Source organism: Melospiza melodia, chromosome 6 (assembly GCF_035770615.1).
Source record: "Melospiza melodia melodia isolate bMelMel2 chromosome 6, bMelMel2.pri, whole genome shotgun sequence".
Lineage (NCBI taxonomy): Eukaryota > Metazoa > Chordata > Aves > Passeriformes > Passerellidae > Melospiza > Melospiza melodia.
In genome coordinates this window covers 18,123,898-18,145,315 of record NC_086199.1, presented here as the reverse complement: position 1 = coordinate 18,145,315, position 21,418 = coordinate 18,123,898, and the positions used below count along the sequence as shown (strand labels likewise).

The window sequence follows — 21,418 nt, the reverse complement described above, 5'->3', positions numbered from 1 at the left end:
TTAGCTAATTGCATCAAGTCAAACCAATGGTGTCCATCCATCCTGTTTAAATTTGGTTTGGTAATGACATTTACATTGCTCTGCTTCAGAAATGGCACTGTCAAAAGAGTTCTCCATCAAGAAAAACATCAGCACCTTGTGCCAGAATGAAAGGAAGGGATGACCCAGAGGCAGCCTCCTACAGTGGGGAGTCTCCAGGGTGCCCTGTGGAAATGATCTAAAGCTTTGCTAGAAAGCTGTGACAAGTGCCAGGCCAAAAAATGTGCTATTCACTTTTACTATGTTGCTTTATTATTATAAACTAATTTATTGTTTTTAAAGCAATTTTAATTGGTTTTATACCATGTAAGAATTTGTTTCAAAAATAGTTGGTATTATGCAAAACAGCAGACTGTACTGAGAAAATAATTTTTCAGCAAGAATCTTACTGCAACCCTCAGCATCCTGCATACAGATTTTGGAGGAAAAAAAAATGGTATTTCACAATTTTTCACACATCCACCCTTTGGTTTTTGCTGGCTTGTTGGAATTTCTTCTTCTTTTTTTGTCTTTCTCAATCACCTCTTGGAAAAGTGACTTGGGTCAGTTTGCTCAATAGTTCAGTTTGCTGGAGGACTCCAGAAACTTAAGTACCATCTCTGTATCCCAGGCAATAGGTCACAAAGACAGAGAAAACAGCTGTAGCTTGATAAAGTCTGGACCTGGAAATCAAGCGGACAGGCAGAATGTGCATAAACTTGAAAATGCAAATAACCATTTTTTCATGAAAAATAAGAGTGATACAGAGTAGCTAAAGTAGGTCCAATTAAGACACTCATAAGGGAAGAGAGAGAGAATTTTGGAGATGGAGGTGACCTTTGGAGAAATATGCATTGACTTGCACAGTTAATACACAACAAGTGGCCAGAATCAGTATGGACTGAGTAGAACAAACAGCATATAAAAAGTAGCACAAATACAAGGGAGATTGTTTTGCTCAATTCAGAGAAGGTTTGTTGGGTTGGTTTTTTTTATTCTCAAAGTCAAGCAAAGGCTGAGCCGTGAGGGATTTCTATACACACTATGCAGAACTATGAACCATGATTACTGCAAATTTTTATCACCCCAATATGCTGACAAAAGGAACCATAACTCAAGAGTTTGCACCCTCAGAGTGGACTGGCCTGTGTTTCAATTTCCCAAGCTAAAGGAAAAACAAGGCAGTAAGGGAATCTGAGGCCCAACATCGAAAATAGTCAACAGAGACATTAAAAAAGCTGCAAGAAGACAAAAGAATTCACAGTAAAAGACAACTCCAACCTTGTCTGTACTTCCCAGCGTCAAAAAGCTTCACCTCATTTCTCCATCCATAACTTCTTCCAGTCATTCTAGCAAATAGTTTCTATGTAAAGAAACTAGGAAAGAGAGACAGAGCCTTCTCCAAGTTCTGATTCGTGCTTCCCTATTGACTGGTCACTAAATGCAGAAATGGTTAAGTATGAATAGAAGTACGGCTGGAAATTTGTGTCTCTCTTTTGAAATCAGTCCAGCACCATGGCTTCCCAAATTAGACACCCAGGAAATATGGGAAGTTGGATCATCAACCAAGGAGAAAAGGCAGAAGGGGCAAAAACAAGCTCAAAGTTCCAGCAAGAGTGATATTACCAGCACGCACTGTTTTCTAGAGATACACAAAAGAGATTTATTACAGTTCCTCTACCATTGCTGGATGATAAGACAACAGAAAGAGAAGAAAAAAAAAACAACAAGGAAAATATTTTCATCTGGATGGTCTTTGTTGCAATTTTTTTAATCTTTCAAAACATTACATCATAAAATAAAGACAATAGCAGCAAAACTTATCAAGTTGGTACAAGCACATTCTGCTCTGCACTCTGGTAATGACATTTCTGAAATTTTCATTTTTCTGAGATTGCCTTCCTAAAGCACCATTGAATCTTACAGAAAGAGTGAAAGAAGGACAGAGACAAGAAAGTAGATAGAATATCCTTGCAAGTGGTTTTACTGATTGTTTATAGTATAATTTGATCAGGTAAAAATTTTAGAACAGCATCTCAAAAAAATGTTTCCCCAAATTTTAAGAAACTTCTTTTTTAAATACAAAGCTGAAAATGACTAATAGTGGTTTCTCAGTACTGTCCAAGATCTAGATCAAGTTCTGTTAGAACTTGGAAAAGAATCACTCTAAAACTACATTGATACACTGCCCTGAATAAATTTAAATTGTTGGGAAGATATGATCTAGACACAAAATCTGCTTTTTTTCTAATTAAAGTTACTATATGAATCCAGGATCTGAGAAACTGCTAAATGGTTTGAAAGGTGGTTTGAAAAATAGTACCAGGCTGAAAACTGGTATGTTCAGCTTACATCTCACAGCACGCACCATAAGCTTTCCTCTTGAGAGCATCCAGCTCTCACAATAAAAAGAACTTTGGGGATAGAATGTATTTGGGAGACAAAAGTATTCTCACATGCCAAGTATCACCTGCCTTTGCTTTGCTCTGAAGATCAGCGAGGGAAAGCAGATCCTCTTTGCCTCCAAAGGCTAAATGCTGTAGAAATGTCCACTTTCCCCCAAAGCAGCAGCCCTGTCATTTCCTGCTGATAAGGCTTAGCTCAGGTATGACCTGCACCCAGAGAGGAGGGAGCACAAGAGGTTTGCATCCACCTGCATGGAGCGAGGGGGCGCCACCAGCAGACCTGTGTGCAAGAGCCAGTTGTGTGAGCCACGAGAGGGGTGCTGGCATGGGGCCATTCTTCAGCTGCTTCCTAGGAACTCACCAGTGGGGTGGATAAGGCTTGCCTTTAGGGTGACCTTCCCATCCCAGCATGATCCAGCCCACAGATTATGCACTGGCTACACCAGGACAACTCCAAATTAGCTTTTGCAACTGCTTCCTCCATGATTTCAACAGCACAAGTCAACAGAGACTAACAATGTTATGAACTACAGTGGCAGAAGGAAAAAACACAGTACAGTTTAACAATGGTATTAAGGACAGTAACTGTTACTGAGAGCAAAGGAGTTGGGGACCTTGGGAAAATTTCAGCAGCCCAAAGGAATTTTCAGATCTACTTTTTTTTTGGTGATATATTTTAGCCAACCAGTTTCATACATTAATCTACAAGCCTTTTTTTGAGTTTCACAGATTTGTGTCAATTTGCCTGGTGTTTTCATTGATATTTAAATGCCTAGGGAACTGCTTGTGAAGCTCAGCTTATTTGTGTTTAGTATTGATATAATGCCATTCCAGTAAGTACAAGTTGCACAGTAGAGATTAATTATAACAGCAGGCCTTTGCTATAAAAAGCTTAAAAATAACCAAATAACAAAGGCAGCTTCACTTTACTGCAGAGACATACAGGGGCAGATTTTGGCCTAGATTAGACAAAACATAGCTCAGAACAAGTAAATGTACAGGAAAGACTGAAACAGTCACCTTTCAAATTCATATCTGTTTAGTAGGAGACTTCCTGCTCTAGGTTAGTACACAACATAACATGATGCTTGGTCTTTACCTGTAATTTATTTCTAGTGGACGATGGGATAAGTGAGAGTAGCACACATCATGCAACCTGACAACACAAATAAACCCCTGAGAAAACCAAAGCTGGCAAACAAACAGCCCATGTACAGCATAAATACAAATACTTCAATGAAGGGCTTTTAAGGACAAGGTTTTAATAACCTGAACTCAGACATAATTTCATTTATTATGGGTTAGAGATTTTTGTAGAAAGTCTCTGGCATAGTCCATTAATGGCTTTAGAGGAAGCAGACTGGTACTAGCAACATCCTAAAGCCAGGCAGCAGAAGCTCGGGTGATTTAGAATTTCATGGCCACAATCCAAGTCAGGTTCCATGAATATAAATCACTGGGGAGGGGAGATTATTGTATTTTATTTACTATTAGTTCTAGGATTTATTAGAAATAATGTTCCCTATTAAGTAGTAATGAAATTACGAATCTTTTGAAAACCAGTAGCAGCACAAGTTCAGCAATGCTTATGATGATTAATGGTTCAGAAGGATCCCCAAAGGGGTGTAGCAGAATTCTCCTGCACAAAGAGGGGGAAAGTGGGACTGTAGAGCTGAAAGCTACAGGGATACAGCAGCTGAGTCATCCTCTGTGTGTGAGGGCTGCAGCTACAGAAAATCCATGTTTCCTTGCTCTTTCAGGTCCCAATTCCCATGTCAAGTCATGTTATGCTCAGGGCAGGATCAGAGAGTTAAAGTCAGTAACTCACCCTTCAGTAACCCAGCCTTATTTTCAGGCTGCTGGGAAATAAGCTGATAAATTAATTTAGAGAAAGAAGTTTTGGATGTGGGTCAGACTACTTTTGCTAAAAAATTTCTATAATGGTGGAATAGCCTCACTAGAAATAACATTACAAGTTTTTTTATAGGTGTTACTAAATGCCAGAAGATGAGAATTTTAGCCATAAAAACACTTGATGTTTAAACTGATTCTCTCTCAAGCTGTTGCAGACAATTAAAACCAAGGGATGCCCTTTAAAAGGGTAAAAGCAATTTAGCTCAGTAAAATGTCATCTTAGGTGTCCAGATATTTCTGTCTGGCCCCCTATGAAATACACCATTTGCACTACCCACATTATAATAAAAATTATATATATTGAGGTATTTAATAGACAATCATCTAGCAGAAAATATTTACTCCTGTCATAGCCTGGCAACTTTCTCAGCAAGTTTCACAGACAAAGAAATGGAGAGGAATGAAAGAGAACATTTTGTTTTCATATAAAAGGTCATCAAATGCTCTGCTCAGTATCTCACTGAGAGTTTATTGAGCATCACCTTTTGTCCCTGAACTATTATATCCCAAACCAGGGCATGCTGAAGAAACAGCTGATAAAATGTCAGCCAGGGGCTGCTGCATGGCATGGCCAAACAGAAACTAGAATGATACACACACACCATCATGTAGCATATGGACAGGGGATAGATTGACAACTCAGAAAGTTAAGATTAAAACTATGCCAAGATATCATTGTCCTTCTCTTGCATCAGAGCAAACAGTTCTGAGTTTGCCCAACAAATTTTGCCTCCTCACTTTTCCATGTTGATTTGTTTTCTGTGATTTTCCTGTTGTCCAATTCCCTGTTCATACAGACAATTCCTACAAGTCAGACTTTACTTTTCCTGACCTCAATCAGAAGAAATGCCCTGGCAATGGCTAAACTTTATATTTCATATATGGAAAGTGCATCTCCCATATCCTTACAGATTTCTGTGTGAATGTGCAGAACTCTTCTATTGCAGGCAAGCATTTCTTGTGAGAACTCATCTGAAGAACAGGTAACACTGCATGTGTGATACTGATCTTGGCATTTGGTAACCAAGGAGAATTATTTGCAAAACTGAATGGATTGCATGCTTTCAGAGTCAGATGAGATGTTTTTGGTGTCAGATCCTTCACAGATGCAAAGCACAGGATGATGTAACAAGGAATTACTGCAATTCTCAGACCCGAATTATGCATCTTAGCACTTCTGAACCTTTTCTGAAATTCAAACAGAAATCTAAACTGTAGCTTTCACTTCTAACCTCCTACCAATAAAACACCAGATCTGAACAACCTTGCTATATCCAGATATGCTATCCTGACACTACAGAATTAGTGATGCTCATGGATAAGACTTCAGAACTTTGCTCATATATGGAACTCAAGGCCTGCCCAAAACCAGCAGTAACAGGTGGGTTAAAGAGCTCCAGAGCTTGAGGAGACCTGCACCTTGCTGGTGTCTGCCTGGGGCTTGAGGAGCATGGGATCCTGAGATGGTCACCAGCCCCCGTGTTTGTGAAACCCAGCACAGGTGTCTGTCTGGCACAAAGGTCTCCAGAAGCCATGGCAGCTCTTGAGTTGAGTGGAACCTTCTCCAGGGTCTGAGATTACTGCCCTGTCTCTGGTAAGGTGAAGCCAGAGCGCAGCCCTGCACCTTAAGAGATTCACTGGTGAAGTAAGCAGAATACAAATTATCTTGGATCATATTGAGTTAGAGCAATCCCAAACGACTTGAAATTTTTCAAACATTGCTTTTTCTTCCTTGATTTTCAGACAGATAATGAATTTATAAATATGATATTTCAAGAGAAGTAACCAGCAGACAGAACAAACTAAAAACTTCTTTATTCCTCTGCACTAGTGGAATTTGGCTCCCTCCTGCAATTTCAGCAGAGTTATTAGATATGCAAATATGTATACTCAAAATTTGCATACACAGTGCCATGCTTCCATTCATAGCCATGGCAATCTTGAATTCTGGTGGCCAGTTTGGTTTTGAGTTGTCTTATTGTGCATAAAATCTCAGGAAGTATCAGAGAATCATACATGCAGTTTTGTGTGTGTAGACATCAGCATGCAATTCCAAAAGTCTGTGTCTGCATGACCTGTGGATGCCTGCATGTTTGACTAGCTTGCATGAGTCTCTGCAATCAACATCCATGCTTACCTTACCTATAAGCCTACAGTTTGAATTGCAAGAATAGTTAGGATTTTGTGAAAACTCGGGGAAAACATTGCTGGTACAATCATGTGTATCTCATTTCCAGCATGCATAATCTTTTATCTGCAATGGCCCACCCAGTAGCCCACAGGCTGACACTATAAAAATTTAGTATGTTTACAATTCCCATTAATTATTTTGCAGCATCTTCTTTGAAAACACAATTCTATATTTCATATTCATATGCCCAGACTGCACAAAGGATTTTTAAAAATGCCCACAGTTTAGTTACATTTCACTTTAGTCTAGAAATGCAGAGAGCTCATGTTTAGTTCTTATCAATAAAAGTGATAGCAAGTTTCCAACAAAGATTGTACTTGAAAGAAAATGAACCAAATAATTCAAAATACTTGTTTAAAAAGTTAAAAAAATATGACAGCATTAATGGCACTTAAAGCTATAAGCACTTAAAAGATTACCACAATATTTTTTTCCTAAATTTCTTTTTTGTTTTTTCTTTTTTTATTTTCTGAGACTATGACAGCAGCTTATGTCTAAACCAAACCCAGCAAAAGGGAACAGAGAGCCCTGAGATTCTATGGTAGCTCTGGCCCTCATTTGAATCACATATATGCTTTTATGTCTATTTTTAAAAATTCAGATTCAGCTAGAGAACAGCAGTTTGCTGACATGCAAAAGCTACAGCTTCCCTTCTGTCCTTATAGTCTTACAGCGTTAAAATAGAAGGGGCTTTTTCAGTGGTGGAAAGTGTGAATATGAAATTCTTAAAAAAAAAAAACTTGGCCCACTGTTTTATACTTTTAGCCAAATATCATTAAATTGATGTTTCTCTTCTTTTAAACAACATAACATGAAATGTTGTATTTTCTTCATATGCACTTTCTTGCTGTGACTTTACATTGAATTTTCCCACATGAGAAAAAAAAATCCATTTGTTTATTTTCTTTTTTATGGTTTTTTTTCATTGCTTAAGATAAATACCCACAGAGCTTTTTTTGTTTTGTTTTTTCTTTTTTTTTTTCTTTTTTTTCTTTTTTTTTTTTTTACTGAAAAGAGCAATCCAATCCTTAGTTATGTCTATGTTGATTTTCCAACCAGCACTCAGCTGCTAGCTGTGTCCATGGACATTCTTTTGGCATTTAGAAAGGTAATGCATCTGACTCCAGTATAGGAAAAAAAACCAAAATCTAGCTTGGATCACGTGCCAAAACGTAAACTAAGCCTTACTGAAAGTGTCTAGTTCACTCCAATCATTTCTCCTTTTTTAATCACCAGGGAAAGGCTTTATGGATGCATACTCCATTACAAAGATACAGTGTTTTTCATCCCTTTCATAGGCCCTTCTTGCATAGCTGCCCTTTGTCTAATATCACACCATGGCAGGAGCCCTCTGGTGATACTGCCATGGTCCAAGACCTTCCTTTGTGTCTTGCCCTGGTAATCTTATACAGGCTGAAATTTCCATGTGCGTAGCTTTCTGTTGCCATTCTGCAGTGCTGTGTTCCTGATGTGTTTTGGCAGAGCAAGCTTGAGTCTTTATGGCACAGTGAAATAATCTTGGATGATATATAATTCAGACTGAATAAGGAGTCTGTATAAGGCACGTGTCTCAATATATATGGATATAAAAACACCAACATTGTTAATTCAAGTCAAACATCTTTTACATTTAACTTCTCTCTTGAAGTAACACTTTGTTTTTCTGCATCCTTTCTTTGGCTTCATTGGAAATCACTCCATTTTCCAGGTCTGAGTGCTGCAGGATAGAGTTGGTCAGAACCGCAGTGCTAGAAGTATTCTTGGAATTACGCATCTTCTCTGTCTCCTCTTCCTTTTTTTCTTCATCCAGTATTCTATCAGAATAGTTTCTGAAGGTCTCATAAATTTTATGCATATCCTCAGGCATGGTCTTTTTGATGTCTTTGTTTTTCCTTTTGGTCATCTTAGCGGACGATCCAAATTTGTTGATGATGTTGTCCTCAGATGCCCCCTGCCCGTGCTTGTTGAGCTTCTCTGACCCTTTCAGGCGCAGGTTGTTGGGCCTGTTGTTGATGCTTTCCTGAGAGGAGGCCTTGAAGCGTCCTGTCTCCAAGGTAGCAAAGACGGAGCGTTTCTCTGGAGAGAGCATGTCCAAGGAGTGGGCCCGCTGCTCCAGGCCCAGGCGCCGGCGCTCCATGCTCCGGATGGTGGCTGCCCGCTGCAGCTTGTCGTGGATCTCCACGCTCAGCCGCCGCCGCGTCTCTCTGAACTCGGCCGTCACGTTTGCTTTCCACTCTGCTGCGTGGGCTTTTATTTCTCCAACCTTCACAACAGGAGGAAAGAGAAATTAATTTATTTTTTTTAAAGAAAAATCTTTCCTGTAGAACAGTAACACAAGCACTTTATTCTGTGGCGTGAAACTGGGAAGAGGTCCCATCTCCACTGCATCCATCTGGTCCCAAACTTCAGTAGTGAAGGGCTTACACTGGGCAAACTCTAAACATACCAACTGATGGCTTTTGTGACATAGAATTCATCTGCCTGTGTCACTTTGCCACCTCACACATTTCATAGCTGTGTTACATGGTGGGATATGTTCATGCTAATCCATCCTTGATTAAGAACAAAATTCCTGACTCATAAGTCAGCAATAGATGGTCAAGAGTGGGCAAAGTTAATTACATACAGTTAAACCAATACACTTCAGAACAACACAACAACCAGTGCAGCAGTACAGAAATGTGTTTTCCTGTATTGCTCATGGATGCAGATGTTTAGTCCCACTGAAGGTTCTGTTTAGAGCCACAGAGTCACAGAGCAGTTAATCTTTATTACCCATTAGCTAATTTCAAGTGGCCCTCTGACTCCCCCAGTCGAGGGTTCATTTTCAGGGACAAATGTAGCTGTCTTTTATGGAGATTTCCATTGCCCAACTGTCCGAATACCACACTGTCAAACCATCTGGAGGAGTTTTCAACACAAATTCTGTATGGGCACTAAGACCATATGAATGTCCTGCTGTCTTTCTCTGTTTTACTCCTTTGCACTGGAGGCTGGAATAATGGTTAATAATAAAGCACCAAGCAATGGCTGTACTCAATAAATATGCTTTCCAAAATGAGAAAAATCAAGATAAATGACCAAGCAATATTTCAATTAAAACAAGGCTTTCTCAAAGTTCAGCTAAGCAACAGATTTAGGAGTACAGTGTCTGCAGGAGCCCACACAGTCAATGAGTTGTTTGTGCTGCTGCAGCCTGAACTCAAGTTTTTGCATCCCATAACCCACAAGGAGTTATCTTTTTTTCTGCAGGCCAGATGTGCAGGTGTCCATTTAGCACTGTGACAGAAGGCATCTGTGTGGGAGACCAGACTCCTCCCTGTAGCTGCCTGCTGATCAACGGAACAGCCATGCTCTCTGCAGTCCCCTTTATTAATGGAGATGCATGGGGGATGCACCAGGCCTTGGGTGGTGCAGATCCCTTCAAAAATTAGAAACAGCACTACCCCCCTGCCAAATTTTGCTATTTGGTTAACCCTTCCAGGAAAACTTTCCTAGAAAAGCAGGGTTGCCTTAAAATTTGAAATTATATTACTAACATCCTCCACCACAGGCTTCAGCTCTAGAGGCATGGCAATTGCCTTTTTATTTTCCGCACTTATTTGAGTGTGGAAAATAGAAAGAGAAAAATAGAAAAATAGGAAATAGACCAGCATCCTCTTTGAATCAGGGAGGGCATGTTCTGAGTGATTTTAGTCATGCTCTCCTTGATGCTGACTACTCAGTTTCTTCAACTTTTAAAAACAGAGTACACAGTAAGGGACCTGGATCTAAACTTCTATTCAAAACCACATTCCCTGGCATAGGAAAACACAGGAAAATCTCCTAATTTTTAAGGTGAGGACACTGAAATTTTTAGTACGATTTCATAGCTAGTTTCAGAGTAAAGGCTGGCCTCTCAGTCCATAATTGCAATCCTACTGATGTGTTCTTGTTGGGACTTTGGCTGAATAGAGACTGGAAAAGTACAAAACCGTGGCTAACTCCAAGTCCTGCACCTGCTAGATAGTGTGTCCTTGGGCCTAGCTGTAGTACGATAACAAATAGTGAAAGAGACATGAGAAAAGAGAGATGTAACCCCTAAGGAATGAGGAAGAGTTCATGGTATAGTTTAACCAATAGATTGCTTGGCTTACAGAATAATCATAAGCTTAGTATTTGCTGTATAAGTGTTTGATGCTTTCTTTAATAAACTGGACCTGTGATGAACCAGCTGGTGTCCTGGTCCCCTTCCTACGACATGTTCTGTATATTTTTGAGTACTGATAGAGGTGTAACAGCCTTGGTTGCTTCCTTGGCTTTTTTCTCTTCCTTTGTGTAGGAGCTAAAGATCAGAGCTAACTGTATACCAAAGGCAGATAGTAAACCACAGGTCATATTTAGCACTGGTCATGAAAAGCAGCATCCTTATTTAGACAAGCAGGAATCAGGCTCTTAAATCTCTCATGTAAAATGAAAAACTGCTGAGAAATTACTGATCATACCTCTTCTTGTGTCTTCTTCGACAGGACTCTTAACCAGTCTCCAATCATACTCAAAACGGCAGCAAAGTAGGCAAGGCCAACAAGGATCCAGAACCACACTAAGGGTTTGTACCACTCCATGTATGCGATGTTAGCATCTCCTCCTGAAATAAGCATATAATTATGCTTACAAATCATGAGGTGACAAAATCATTACAAAATATCTGCAATTCTGAAAAATGCCTAATAGTATTTCCTAACTCTTGTCAACAGCACTGTAATTCTGATAATCAGACAAAAAGCCTGTCAGAACACCCCCGTGGAAGGTCAGACATTTGAGACTTGGCAGGGACCCAAACATTGGTTTGGATGTTAATCTCTCCCCATAGACTGCATGAATCACACTCTTTCTTTCCAGTCTTTAAGAGTCTGAAACAATAGGAGGTAGGGACTGCTGTTGCTATGGTACAAGAAGCCTCTTCTGATCATACATGTCCCTGAGGAAGCTCACTAGGAAACAGATTGTCTGGATCTATCTTGCAGAGTAATCAGGTGACTGAGAAAGCATGAGACCACTTTTTTCAGCCTATCAGACACTGTGTTTTTTCAGGCTCCATGCACAATTTTATTTCCAACTGTAGTACAAAAACCTCCCAGATTCCCAAGAGCTGGGATTTGTTCTAGGGGAATAAGCCAGCATAGCTCCATTGACACTGCTTTAACCATTAAGGTAGAGTATTTCTGATTTGCTATTGAAGGAACAGAGATATTGAGAGATTAAAGTGACAGAAAGTAAAAGGGGCAGAAAATCTCTCTCAAAACCAGCAATAAACCCCAAATGTCCTGGTGATCACCTGCCTTAAACTCTTATAATGAAAATGCCTCTGAAGTTTTCTTATTCAGGGTCTTCCATATGATTTTTGGAAAATCATTCTTGTTAGTAGCCACCCAGCTGTGGATTATGTTCTCCTAATCATGTGCATATAGAACAATTTAATATTCACAGCTTTTTTTTACTATCACATTATTAAACAATACTGAAATGTTGTATTATTAAGAAAAATATTGTAAATTATTTTTATTTCACACTGTGATACCTCAAAGAATATCAGTTAATTCCTTTACACATCTAAGTGGTTAAAATGGACAAAGCTCACACAATCACTTCTGTAACTGAATGGTCCTAAAACTTTCTTTTTTATATCTGGGTCTTTCTTTGTTCAGTGACTTTTTTTCCTCAATAATTCATGTATTCTATGCCAGTATGTCATAAAAAAAGGAAGATTAGAGTATTCTCTACAAAAAAGACTTGTCTACTGTCCTTCAACAAAGAAAATTTTGTAGTTTTATTTGATGTTTTTAACTCATTCTGTTTATAGGGACTAAGAAGCACAATCTGACTGTTTGTAACACAGACAACTTAATCCCTTTAATTAGGACCACTGACAGGAATGAGGAGTAGAGGTCATGCACTGATGGGAAAAAATTCACTTATTTTAACCACCTTTTTGTTAGCAAAGCAGCTGTGTGAAAAAAAAACGTCTCTCTTATCTCTCCAGCCAGCTATCTCAATTCCCTCTTTGGAAATTATATATGGGTAGACATTTATAGTTCCTGCTTCTACTCTATTAATCTTGGAGAGTCTCCCCCAAGTACTGAGATACATACCCCATTAGTCTGTCTCTCCTACAAGAGTTTTCCTTAGCAGGTCAACTGCAATGTCAACATTTCTGCCAAGGTTAGGAAACAGAATGCAGGTTTTGAAATGCTGCAGCTCCTGTGGTAGCAGCCCACTGCTGCATCTGACCAGAGAATTCTACAGACCTATGGCTCAGTTGTCCTTTGTAGAAGCTTCTTCCATTCATCATGCAGTCAGCCTCAGACTGAGCACTAATGGTCTAATACAAATCTTTAATTCAATGGGAAAGCAATTTTACTTTTGCATAATTCATTGCATGATAAAGGATAATCAGGACTTTCCAGGCTCCCGTTATCTACACTGCTGAAGGCTCACAATCTACATATGGCAAGGCACCTGGACCTTAAATCAGCCTGGTGTAGTGTTGTACTGCACAGTAATCCCAACAGAAACACTTGGCATGGTTTCACTGGAACATAACACATTGTGAAGAGCCTCCTCTCTATACCAGAAAGCAAATTCTAAGAGCCAAGGCCCTTGTGCAGAGCATCTTGGCTCAAAGCTGCTCACCTGCTACAAAGTCACCAAAGCCAATAGTGGTCAGAGTGACAACTACAAAGTAAATGGACTCCAAGGCTGTCCATCCCTCGATGTGTTTGAAGATAACTGCAGGAATGGTCACAAAGACAATGCAGCCTGCCAGGACGAATGCGATGGTGGAGATCACCCGGATCTTTGTTTGACTCACTTGTTTATTCTAGAAAAAGGAAACAACAGGAAAAAAAATGTTTGAGTGGATTTCTGGAACTGCATTCTTTGTGAATGACACACTGATTATGCTGGTGTCCCCTGGTATGTCTCTTTCTGCCTTTTGTGAGCTTGTTGGGTGGAATACAACCCTCTCTCCCTGTTAGTGAGAGTCCTGTCCAGGTAACAGTAAATCCCCATGTCTGGCCCCAGTTTATCATGATTCCCATTTTCTATGCACTAGGAAGTGACTAATCTACCACAAACACCACCTGGAAAAACATTCCAAAGCTTCAGAAAGGCATCAATATGCTCCATATCAGGTTCAATGCCTAAGAAAAAGTGCACATTCACACCTCCATACAAGTATGTGTACACCCACATTGCCTCACCAGCACCAAGCATTCAACAAACAGGACCAAGGTTAAAATTAAAATAAACCCCTTTTCCCTCATTGAAAAGGTGCAATTTTATGTAGAAATAATTCATGCTTTGGGTTTTCTAGACTCAGGTTTTCCAGCTTTCATTCAAAAATATGAAGGTTAAATCTCCTTTTCAAAAATAGAAAACTGTATTATTGGTTTACTCCAGAAAAAAAGGATTTATGTCAAATACCAAACAGCCTGAGATAAAATTACCTATGTAAATCCACACTGGAAAGCTCTTGAACAAAGAGTATGTGTTACTGGCTTCTATAAACTGAATTTAAATATAGCAAGTGTAATTGTATTTTACACTCCTAAATCATATAAACTCTCAATTTATTTAATATACACTTAGATTTTGTTTCTGTTAATATTGATGCAAGCCTGGATTAACACAATTGACTCTGGCAGATTTATTTCAGATTTTCTCTGCTGTGAATAAACTCAGCACCCAATAAAGTTTCATGAGAAACCTGTAAATTACTAGAAACCTTACTTTAGATTCATTTAAATGGTAGTGTAAATTCTCTATTTATTCTGAAAAAGCAATGTGGAGGTCACTGTAAGTCATATTTCCAAATTAGTTTTTCAAATAAAGCATATCCCTTAACCCAGGAATGAGATTTCATTTCAGATTAAGGCACTGCCTAGACAGGAAATAAGATCTCAGAAGTTATCTTTGTAATATACAGAAGGGATATTGCCTGAACTGGTTAATATCTAACCAGCTTGTGAGCAATACTGTGCTACCCTAAAATGGGAGCATTTCTTTTAGAGATGCAGTGTCAGACCCTCGTTAAGTACTCCTCTGATTTGGGATGCTTTCAGAACCAGGTAGCATGAATATATTTCATACTTTTAGTTCTGAAACTGTTTAAGATGATCCCTATGCTTAATATTTCATTTGGGTGTGTGTTTATTTTCTGTGTCTGGATGAATAGAAATAATTCAATAAGATTAGTAATATAATGCCAAATATAAGATATGGAAGAAACTGCCAAGTACAAAGGGGAAAAGCAACAATATTAAAAAAAAAAAAAAATCTGAATTCATTCCTTATTGCCTCTTTTTCCAAAGAGCCATTTTGAGTATTTTGCTAAAATACCAAAGGACAATCTATCTTCTTTAAGAGGTATGGACACACCCTCACAATGGCAGGATTTCAGATTTATTCGATGAGTAGTGAAAGGAAAAGAACAGATCACATGGGTGTTACATGGTGTCCTACATTGGTACCTCTGCCTTTTTTCATTGAGAATAAGGATTTAACCAAATTGAGGTTTAATTTCTAGTTTGACCAAGGTGACTTGTTTACTTCTACTAAATGCTTCAGTTTCCTAAAATGTAAAAATGAAATGTCAGAAACCTTGCCTTGTGGAACTTAGGAGACAAGTGCCTCTTGGATATCCTTGAACAAAAAGTAATTTGGAGCTGCCTGGCATCAAAGTAGTGCATAATAACTCTTCCCCCAGTCCCCACCCAGCAAAAATTAAAATTCATTTCAGTATGTGTCAGAATTGTCTCATGAGAGAGGCAGGAATGAAAAGAATGGCTTTCAAATGAGTAACAAATGTTCAGGACATCCCCATGTCTGTGAGTGATAAACTCAGCCAAAGGTTTTTGGTTTTTTTAAGTAGAAATGGTAACAATGTTAATGAAAGGATCTGTAAAAGGCCTGACTCATGGTTATTGTGCACCTTTGTCACTGACACAAAAGCAGAGCAGCTGAGGGTACAAATGAAGGTAGAAAGCAATGGCGAATCAGGCACAGCATTTGTAGAGCTGCTGAAAAGAACACAAAAGCAGGACTCAGAAAAAGAATTACTTAATGAACAATAACACATGAAATGCAGGACTGACATGAAAAGGAGGGTCGTTTTACTGTTAGGCATGCGTTCAGAGGAACTTCACAGTAGAGTCTAACTGCTACAGATGAATAAAAATGCTAAGGCATAATTGCGCTGAATTGTAATGAAATATGTACCTTGTAATAATGACGTACTACAAAAATTCAATCCACTGCAGTGTTACACCAAGTCATTATTACAACAAATAAATAAATAATCACATTTTATAACACTAAGGGTTGAGAAGTCTGAATAAGTTCACACAAATTTCTCTTTGATACAGTATTTTCAGCTTGGAGCAAAACCTTGTCAAATAGCTGAGCAACTTCTGCCAGGCTAAGAAATCTTCTGAACCCATCTTGTGGCATGAATACAGAATTTTTAATAGGTGTCTAAAAGAAAAAACAACAAACCTCTTCCTCCAGGAAAGGTAGCTTATCTTATAGTTGTTTTGGTAAAATTAAAACACCTTTACAAGAGATGTTTTCCACTCTTTTTATTTTTAAGTTTGTTTACCCACAAGTTCTTTCCACAGTGATGAAGCAGATAATTTGTAAGACATTCCTCAAATATAAATAAATTAGTGCTGGCTAATGAGACCAATTTAAATCCACCTAGAAATAATGTGGAAAACATCAAAGAAGTAATCTAAGTATCTAAGAACTGAGAGTTTTCTGTGCACCCATCAGGGTCATTCCCATTTTCCACAGACAGTGCTGATTTTATTCTTGAGGTGGCTAAGTGCTAAACTGGCCAAACATTACTGATGCTTACATGAAATACTTCACATACATTACTTGCTTACATGAATTCTAACAACCTCCTGTCAATCTGCTCTAGTGCCAAGAGGGATAAAGACAGACAGAGTAATGAACACACCCTTATCAGTGGAATTTAGTTCTTATCCATCTTTTCCATCAATAACTGCAGCTTCACTTTTTCCTCGTTTTGTATTATATATACAGTGATTTTAGTAGTTTTGGTCTTACCTAATAATTTCAGGAGCTAAAATAAACCTGGAGTTTTTTACTTTCTTTTTTCTCTCCCTGGCCCAATAGATCAAAGCCAATGTAGTGGATTATTTTATATTTTCTGCTTTCTTCAGCTGAATTAACTGAGGTACAATTTTTCTGACCTGAGGGTTGACAATAAAAGCACCAAACAGTGTTTTTAAGTTTGCAAACTGAGACCACACAGTTGATATATATTCCTATGAAAAAGGAGCAGGAGGCATTAAGTTGGGGGTCAAAAGAAGCTATAGTCATTTATCAGACTAGACTAAATGCTAAATATGGAGAACATATATATATTTCCATGAACAGCATATTTCATATAAGCTTATTCCAAGATTCTGTAGTGTCACCCGTCATTTCATAGCAAGCTCCTCCAGTATACCGTACTACTAAACCAGAAATAGCACTGGAACACTTGCTGCTTCACAGTGAGCTCAGATGGTTTTTCTGTCTTCCAAACTTTTCCTTTTCTGAATTCCTGACAAATCTCCCCAAGGCTCCAGGCAAGCTGGCTACCTTTTTTGCTAGATGACCACTGGCATATTAGTAGCGATAATGTAATACACCTGCATGGAAAATGCTGTCCTCATCTCTCCAAAAGGCTCTGTATTTTGGAGCAGAGAAAACATATTTTGAACAAACCACTTTTCTTTAGTATTTCTTTTGTTCCCTTCACTTACTCCTAACTTTTTGCCCTTCCCCATGCTGCCAACTATTCTCAGAACAGATTGTCTCTGCCCATGCACTAATTAAACAGCTTGTCTTCTAAATCACTTTCTCTAGACCAAAATATTTTAACACTAGGAATGACAGTCTTTGTACCAAAGCCATAAACCAGAATATCACATATATCAGCTCACAAACATTTGATATGTCCTTAGTCAAAATATGTTTGCAAAGCTATTGTGGATGGTGCAGGCAGTCACAGTTCACACTGCTTGTCTTTCAGCTCAGCCAAATGCAAGCCAGGCCTGGTCCAGAGCCTGGCACACACAGTGAGGTGTGATGCCCTTCTCAACAGGCTATATGGAAAGACTGGCACAGCACTGCCTTGGTCATCAGTGATTTGGTCACATCAACCTCTTTGCTGCCTGAAACAGTCACTGTGGATTTCATTGTAACTTGTCCAAGCTCCTTCATGTTCAAAATGAGACTGAAACTAAATGTATTTTAAATATCACTGACTTGGACGTAGCACCTAAGAAAAATATAACAATATTTTGTTCTTCTCTGTTCTCTGACATCGCTGGCTCTGGTCAGCTCCAACAGACCCACCTCAGGGCACAGCTGAGCCACTGAGATGACATGGTGGCACCTCTGGGAAAGTGTGTTTCAGAAAGGGCAGGAATGCTGGACAGGCAGAAGACAAGGGAGAGAACAAGGGAATAACAAGGGCAGGTGAGTGGGAGCTTCTCCATGACAGCGCTGGTACTGCAGGGTCTGCAGCCCATGGAGGAACAGCAAAGGAACAGAGGAAAAGAGTTCAGAACAGCAGAGAAACCACTGTGTTCTGACCCCTGCCATTGGCTGCTGCACCAGAGTGACTGAAGGTGACCCACATAAACAACATGGGTGGAGGAGAGGTGTCTGGAGTGAAGCTGAGCTTGAAAAATGGGGAAGAAAGGCATTTTGAATGTTTGTGGGGATTCTGTTTCCAAACACTCAACTCAGTAATTAATTTTTTTATGCTAATTGTCAATAAATTAATTTAAAGTTCAACAGTCAAGTTTGTTTTGCTGTGAGAGTCCATGGTAAGTGACTTTGCTGTCTTTCTTTACTTTGGCCCATGAGGTTATTTAGAGAACATTCCATTGCTCTTCCCATGTTCTCTCCATCATTGCAGGCGAGTGAGCCAACGGCCATGTGGGTGCTTCCTGCCAGCCAGGACCTACTCACACAGCAGTGAAGAAGACAGCACTCCTTGAAAACAAGCAGCAGAGTTATAATATACATTAAAATATAGATGAGATTTCAGATAACTCATTACATGGGTTATGTAAAGGAGGTTGAACCGTTCTACCAGATATGGGCTTCCCCTACATTCTAACCTCTTGGTGCCTGAGTGTTATTTTAGTTCTCATGTTTTATAAAGAATGCTGCTATGGCTGCACAAAAAGGTGCAGAATCCATCCTCTGCTTTGTAACTGTACTCAGTACCAGAGGAGAGACAGACATTAAAAGCTGTAAGCAGTCACATTTATTATTAAACTTGGGAGACACAAACCTGAACTCATACAAGACACAGGTCAGAGTAAAGAAGGATTTATGTTATTTTTAACATCAGTTTTCCCCATAAAACCACATTTCTGTAGGTTGTTTGTCTAGACCCAGATGGAATATGCAACAAGCTTCTCACAGAGCAGTAGTTTTCTCTAATGTCATTTTTATAAATCTCTGCAGGGATCTTGCTGCAGTTATAATGCGAGTACTGTGTCATGAAAATACAGAAACACTGGCTCAGACATTTTCTAGACTTTGTACACCCTTTTCCAATCTTATTTCTCTCACTAGAAAGCACATAGAGGGATTTCTGATATGGACCCACTAATTTATGCATGTTGCTTATTACAAAAATAAAAATTATTATCCTAAACCTTTGTTATGGCTGAGCAGTATTCAGCCCAAGGAAAAAAAAAAAAAAAAAAAAAGAAGCAAAAAACCAAATTGAATAAGAAGAATCCATGTATACATAGGGTTCTCTCAAACACTGGAGGAGACAAAGGACAACAGTTGATGGCATTGACTTCAGCAATTTTACAGAGGCCAAATTTGTAATGTGTTGCTCCTCTCTTCCCTCCTTCAATTCATGTCTGAGTTGTACCTATATTCCCCCACCCAAAGAGTGCAAAACTGGGTTAATAAAGATTGTTCCACATAGCTTCCCTGTACTTGAATGGATCTGATCTTGCCATTCCTGGTATAACATACTCACCATCAATGACCAGAGGATAAGAACAAAATTAGCAAAATGTCTGCTACACTGAAGTTCCATCCCTTGAAATGGAATAGCTGTAAGCATCACTAAGCAAATTAAATACCAAGTTAGAGGGCCTAAAATATCAAAATCTGGGATTCATAGTGTTCCAATTGATTTTTTAGTACTAGCTTACTATCTTAGGTCTGTGCAGAAAAAGATACTTTTCTGCAGCTCAGATATGATGGAAGGGGTAAGTGATCCAAAGAATAAACCCAACATATGGAAGACAGTGGTTTAACATAAAACAGAATTCAGAGACAAATTTGGCTCTGGTTGATGAGGAATCACCACCTGAAGACACAACCCTCACGATCAAGCCTACAAGCACCCCTATTTTAACCCTGCTCAGGAAATGGGACTCTTAGAAGGACCTTTAAGGTGTGACAGGCAAAAGAACAGATCATGAGCTGAGATTGTTTACATGCATTTGTTCTGGGTTTGTTAATTGCCTTTCTAATCACTGATTTTTTTTTTTTATTATTTCTTTGCCTTTTTTTGGTGGAAATGACTTAGCAAATTGTTAGTCTGAGGTCTGAACCCTGAACTTACAGCTCATAAACCTTGTATAATTTTGGAATAATAATGTGAATGTGCAAAACTAGGTTGAATTTCACACCCTGTCCTGACAGGTCTGTTCAGACAGGATGCCAGCAGATGGCAGATAGATCACTGCATCAGACAGTTACTCTGTGGAACTTATCTGATTAAAAGTATATAATTTTATACATATTATATAAAAATTTAATATATAAATTATATATTTTTTTAATTTTGCTTTTTCTTTACAGAAATTAGCAGTGAATAACACTATATTAAAAAATAAAAGATAAAGTATTAATATGCTCAGTGATTTTTAGCAGCTAATGTAATAACACAGTGATGCTGGCTAGTAACGTGATGTAATTAAACAAAATAAAAGAGATTGTCTTCAACAGAGCAAATCCATGAACAGAGGGGAGACTATGAAGAAAGACTGCATTTTTAAGTGCTGCTCCTCTACACAGTTACCATCTTATACTAAGTTTTTTCCCCAGATTGTGTTTTCCATTCACTTTCAGGGAAGGAAATCCTGTCACTTTTGCAGTAAGACATCAGAGAAGCCAAAAATCTCTAAAAAGAACTTGAATCTTTAAGTGAAATAGTAGCTAGAGTTGATCAGATGCATTCAGAAAGACAAACTATAAAGTTTAGGAAAGGTAGAGCTCTGACAGGTGTTAAATCTTCCCACCAGTTCAATGTGACTACACCAGCCCCATCCCTATTTGCCAATTAAGAAGTAATTTTCCTAGGAGAATACCAAGGTTAGGTGATGTGCATTGTTATCTTTCAGAAAAATATTAAGTGTAGATCACTTTCAGAGCATGTCTCCGAAAACTAGAGCAAAACCTGAGCTGAAAACCTGAAAGTGAAGCAGGAGATGTGTTTGTTGTGACAAGTCCCTGGTTCAGTGCAGCACAAGGTGCTTGCAGAGGCATTGCCTTTCTGCACAAAGCAGTGTGTTGTCAGTGGTGCAGCCTTGCCACCACTCATGTCTCTGGCTGCTTGCTCACATCCCAGTGCTGCCATTCACAGTCTACCAGTTGCGTTGCCAGACCTGTCCTCTGTGTCCTGCTGGAAACCAGAGGAGTGAAACAGCAACCAAGGCCAGGAACTGCTCACAGTGGCCTCACCTCAGAAGCCAGAAAATCCTGGAGTGCTCTCAGAAACTCACTGTGCCCCCGCTGAATTCCTGCATCTGTACTAAACTACAAGATAAGTGAAGATCATTTGGGTTATGCT

General features: G+C 39.0%; 1 protein-coding gene across 3 annotated transcripts in view; it reads right to left on the bottom strand.

Annotated features, from left to right (window-relative positions):
• Positions 1–3,732: 3,732 nt before the first annotated feature.
• The window catches only part of KCNK10 (potassium two pore domain channel subfamily K member 10), a 54,507-nt gene continuing 36,821 nt past the window's right edge, over positions 3,733–21,418 (bottom strand). For all 3 annotated transcript variants that reach the window (XM_063160153.1, XM_063160154.1, XM_063160155.1), the window contains 3 exons: positions 13,201–13,387; positions 11,013–11,155; positions 3,733–8,791 (listed from right to left, as the gene is read on the bottom strand). In XM_063160153.1, coding sequence (XP_063016223.1) covers positions 8,159–8,791; positions 11,013–11,155; positions 13,201–13,387 — 963 coding nt within the window. In that variant the 3' untranslated portion in view covers positions 3,733–8,158. The remainder of the gene's footprint in view (positions 8,792–11,012; positions 11,156–13,200; positions 13,388–21,418) is intronic.